Source organism: Oncorhynchus keta, unplaced genomic scaffold (assembly GCF_023373465.1).
Source record: "Oncorhynchus keta strain PuntledgeMale-10-30-2019 unplaced genomic scaffold, Oket_V2 Un_scaffold_984_pilon_pilon, whole genome shotgun sequence".
NCBI lineage: Eukaryota > Metazoa > Chordata > Actinopteri > Salmoniformes > Salmonidae > Oncorhynchus > Oncorhynchus keta.
Genome location: NW_026291019.1, coordinates 792,501 through 797,500, shown reverse-complemented (window position 1 = coordinate 797,500; position 5,000 = coordinate 792,501). Strand labels below are relative to the sequence as shown.

The following is a 5,000-nucleotide window of genomic DNA, read 5'->3' as shown; positions in this document are numbered from 1 at the left end:
GACATGTAAGTAAGTGCCTTTGAACTGGGTATGGTAAGTGCCAGGTGCACTGGTTTGTGTCAAGAACCGCAACGCTGCTGGGTTTTTCACACTCAACAGTTTCTTGTGTGTATCAAGAATGGTCCACCACCCAAAGGACACCCAGCCAACTTGACACAACTGTGAAAAGTATTGGAGTCAACATGGGCCAGCATCCCTATGGAATGCTGTCAACACCTTGTAGTGTCCATGTCCTGACGAACTGAGTCTGTTCTGAGGTTAAAAAAAGTCAAAGTCCTTTCTCAAGCTGCTGCCAATAGCAACCATATTCTATCCCCATATAACCATGTCCCTATAGCAACCATAATCTATCCCCATGTAACCATGTCCCTAAATAGCAACCATATTCTATCCCCATGTAACCATGTCCCAAAATAAACCATATTCTATCCCCATGTAACCATGTCCCTATAGCAACCATATTCTATCCCCATGTAACCATGTCCCTATAGCAACCATATTCTATCCCCATGTAACCATGTCCCTATAGCAACCATATTCTATCCCCATGTAACCATGTCCCTATAGCAACCATATTCTATCCCCATGTAACCATGTCCCTATAGCAACCATATTCTATCCCCATGTAACCATGTCCCTATAGCAACCATATTCTATCCCCATGTAACCATGTCCCTATAGCAACCATATTCTATCCCCATGTAACCATGTCCCTATAGCAACCTATCCCCATTCTATCCCCATCCCCATGTAACCATGTCCCTATAGCAACCATATTCTATCCCCATGTAACCATGTCCCTATAGCAACCATATTCTATCCCCATGTAACCATGTCCCTATAGCAACCATATTCTATCCCCATGTAACCATGTCCCTATAGCAACCATATTCTATCCCCATGTAACCATGTCCCTATAGCAACCATATTCTATCCCCATGTAACCATGTCCCTATAGCAACCATATGTCCCTATAGCAACCATATTCTATCCCCATGTAACCATGTCCCTATAGCAACCATATTCTATCCCCATGTAACCATGTCCCTATAGCAACCATATTCTATCCCCATGTAACCATGTCCCTATAGCAACCATATTCTATCCCCATGTAACCATGTCCCTATAGCAACCATATTCTATCCCCATGTAACCATGTCCCTATAGCAACCATATTCTATCCCCATGTAACCATGTCCCTATAGCAACCATATTCTATCCCCATGTAACCATGTCCCTATAGCAACCATATTCTATCCCCATGCAACCATGTCCCTATAGAAACCATATTCTATCCCCATGTAACCATGTCCCTATAGAAACCAACCAGGTCTCTAGTAACCAATGAGTGTTAGGACATTCTGTAATCCCAAGAACATGTCTTCCACAAAACAAATCATCAAGTCTCTGTCACCCCTTCCCAAAATTGGTTACCCCACCTCTCTATGTACCATTTAAAGAAGATAGAAGACAGTGATCAGATAGAGAAAGATGACCATATTAGAGAGACATATTTCCCTCAGATTACACAGATCCACAAAGAATTTGAAAACAAATCCAATTTTGATAAACTCCCATATCTACTGGGTGAAATACCAGTGTTCCATCACAGCAGCAAGATTTGTGACCTGTTGCCACGAGAAAAGGGCAGCCAGTGAAGAACAAACACCATTGTAAATACAACCCATATTTATGCTTATTTATCTTGTGTCCTTTAACCATTTGTACATTGTTAAAACACTGTATATATATATATGACATTTGTAATGTCTTTATTGTTTTGAAACTTCTGTATGTCTAATGTTTACTGTTAATTTTTTGTTTATTTCACTTTATATATTATCTACATCACTTGCTTTGGCAATGTTAACACATGTTTCCCATGCCAATAAAGCCCTTGAATTGAAATTGAATTGAAAGATGTGAAAGAGAGGCTCTACGACACAGACAACTAGACAGTAACACTCATAGTGAGTACATTTCTCAGTACAATTCAGGTTTTATTTCACAATCAGTTAATTTCAAACAGAAAATTGCCAGTATCAACCTGTCAGCTACAAATACTAACAAATTGTTTGTCAATAACAGTTGTATGTACTGTATCTGTAAAAAACAGAAAAATATTTTTTAATCCAATCGGCATCAAAGTATTTACACATACTTACAATTATAAAGTACTAAAACATATTGAATGGAATGAATGAGAAGTGTCACACACACACACACACACACACACACACACACACACACACACACACACACACACACACACACACACACACACACACACACACACACACACACACACACACACACACACACGTATTGGAGACCCTGGCTGCATTTAATTTGTGTCGAAGTGAATTCACACACAGCATTTTAAGAACAAGTCCAATTGGACAGGATACAGTAACTCAATGCAGACGGGAGAGAATAAGAAAGAGAAAGCTAACCGACAGAGAGAGAGATGATCCATGGACAGATAGATAGTAATGAGTGTTGCAACTGAGGACAGACCATTTTTACATGCTACGCGCATCAGCGGTCCTGTTCTGTGAGCTTGTGTGGCCTACCACTTCACGGCTGAGCCATTGTTGCTCCTAGACGTTTCCACTTCACAATAACAGCACTTACAGTTGACCGGGCCAGCTCTTGCAGGTCAGAAATTTGACGAACTGACTTGTTGGAAAGGTGGCATCCTATGACGGTGCCACGTTGAAAGTCACTGAGCTCTTCAGTAAGGCCATTCTACTGCCAATGCTTGTCTATAGAGATTGCATGGCTGTGTGCTCGAGTTTATACACCTGTCAGCGGGTGTGGCTGAAATAGCCAAATCCACTATACCTTTGTGTGTGTATATATAGTGTAGATGGACAGACAGATCTATAGATCTAATTTGGTTGTTGATGCTAGGAGCACTTCCAGACACACACGGCCAGGCTTCCTCCAAAGAACATGTAGAGCAGGTTCTTGACCTCGTGTGTCACCTCGAAGCCAAAGCCCTCGCCGATTACCACGTGCCACGAGCTGCCAAACTTCTTATCCATTGACTCCTTGATCATCTTCGCTGCACTCTAAGAGAGGGAGGTGGAGTGGGAGGTGGGGGGGTGAAATGGGGGAGAGAGAGAGAGAAATTTGTCAAGTACAGTAACTCACCATAGGTATTGATGTCATGTTACTAGTTATATCCAAACAAACTTTCCAGGTGTCATAGCTCTGCATTTTACACACACACCTCATTGTTGGTGGCGAACTTCTCGCAGGCTGTGACACAGAGCTCCATGGTCTCCACTCTCATCTCCTCTGGCATGTCTGTGTGCTGCGGAGGGAAACAACATGTCATCACACACTCACACCTTACCCTGATCTCTCTCTCACACCTTACCCTGATCTCTCTCTCACACACCTTACCCTGATCTCTCTCTCACACCTTACCCTGATCTCTCTCTCACACACCTTACCCTGATCTCTCTCTCACACACTTACCCTGATCTCTCTCTCACACCCTTACCCTGATCTCTCTCTCACACCTTACCCTGATCTCTCTCTCACACCTTACCCTGATCTCTCTCTCACACCTTACCCTGATCTCTCTCTCACCCTGATCTCTCTCTCTCTCTCTCACACCTTACCCTGATCTCTCTCTCTTACCCTGATCACACACCTTACCCTGATCTCTCTCTCACACACCTTACCCTGATCTCTCTCTCACACACCCTGACCTTACCCTGATCTCTCTCTCTCACACCACCCTGACTCTCTCTCTCACACCTTACCCTGATCTCTCTCCCTCTCTCACACACCTTACCCTGATCTCTCTCTCTCTCTCTCTCTCACACCTTACCCTGATCTCTCTCTCACACCTTACCCTGATCTCTCTCTCACACCTTACCCTGATCTCTCTCTCACACCTTACCCTGATCTCTCTCTCACACCTTACCCTGATCTCTCTCTCTCACACCTTACCCTGATCTCTCTCTCTCACACCTTACCCTGATCTCTCTCTCACACCTTACCCTGATCTCTCTCTCACACCTTACCCTGATCTCTCTCTCTCACCTTACCCTGATCTCTCTCTCACACACACACACACACACACCCTGATCTCTCTCTCTCACACACACACACACACACCACACCCTGATCTCTCTCTCTCACACACACACCCTGACACACACACACCTTACCCTGATCTCTCTCTCTCACACACCTTACCCTGATCTCTCTCACTCACACACCTTACCCTGATCTCTCTCTCACCCTCTCTCTCTCTCACACACCTTACCCTCAGATCTCTCTCTCTCACACACCTTACCCTGATCTCTCTCACACACCTTACCCTGATCTCTCTCTCACACACACACACACACACACACACACACACACACACACACACACACACACACACACACACACACACACACACACACACACACACACACACACACACACACACACACACACACACACACCTCACCCTGATAAGAGGAAAGCTGTGCAGCCTTTTGTAGTCTGCCTCTTCTTTCTTACTCTCTGCTGTCTCTGCCATTCCACCCCACCGCTACAAACACAGAGACACTGGTTAAGGCTTTACTAGTTTCTTCATAGCTAGCTAAACGAATCAGTAACTTTGTAGCAAGCTAACTTAGCTAGCTACCTATATTTATTTTATTTCACCTTTATTTAACCAGATAGGCTAGTTGAGAACAAGTTCTTATTTGCAACTGTGACCTGGCCAAGATAAAGCATAGCAATTTGACACATACAACAACACAGAGTTACACATGGAATAAACAAAACATAGTCAATAATACAGTAGAACCAAAGAAAACAAAAAGTCTATATACAGTGAGTGCAAATGAGGTAAGATAAGGGAGTTAAGGCAATAAATAGGCCATCGTGGCAAAGTAATTACAATATAACAATTAAACACTGGAATGGTAAATGTGCAGAAGATGAATGTGCAAGTAGAGATACTGTAGTGCAAAGGAGCAAGATAA

The 5,000-nt window shown here is 43.4% G+C and overlaps 1 protein-coding gene across 5 annotated transcripts in view; it reads right to left on the bottom strand.

Moving 5' to 3' along the window:
* Window positions 1-1,975: 1,975 nt before the first annotated feature.
* LOC118378026 (dynein axonemal light chain 4) overlaps window positions 1,976-5,000 on the bottom strand; it is a 4,504-nt gene continuing 1,479 nt past the window's right edge. For 2 of the 5 annotated variants that reach the window (XM_052517825.1, XM_052517826.1), the window contains exons 2-4: window positions 4,478-4,561; window positions 3,236-3,319; window positions 1,976-3,074 (exon numbers count right to left, since the gene is read on the bottom strand). In XM_052517825.1, the coding sequence (XP_052373785.1) occupies window positions 2,910-3,074; window positions 3,236-3,319; window positions 4,478-4,549 (321 nt within the window). In that variant the 5' untranslated portion in view covers window positions 4,550-4,561 and the 3' untranslated portion in view covers window positions 1,976-2,909. Of the gene's footprint in view, window positions 3,075-3,235; window positions 3,381-3,839; window positions 4,051-4,477; window positions 4,562-5,000 lie in introns of those variants that run through there. The other 3 variants (XM_052517828.1, XM_052517829.1, XM_052517827.1) reach the window with 3 other exon arrangements.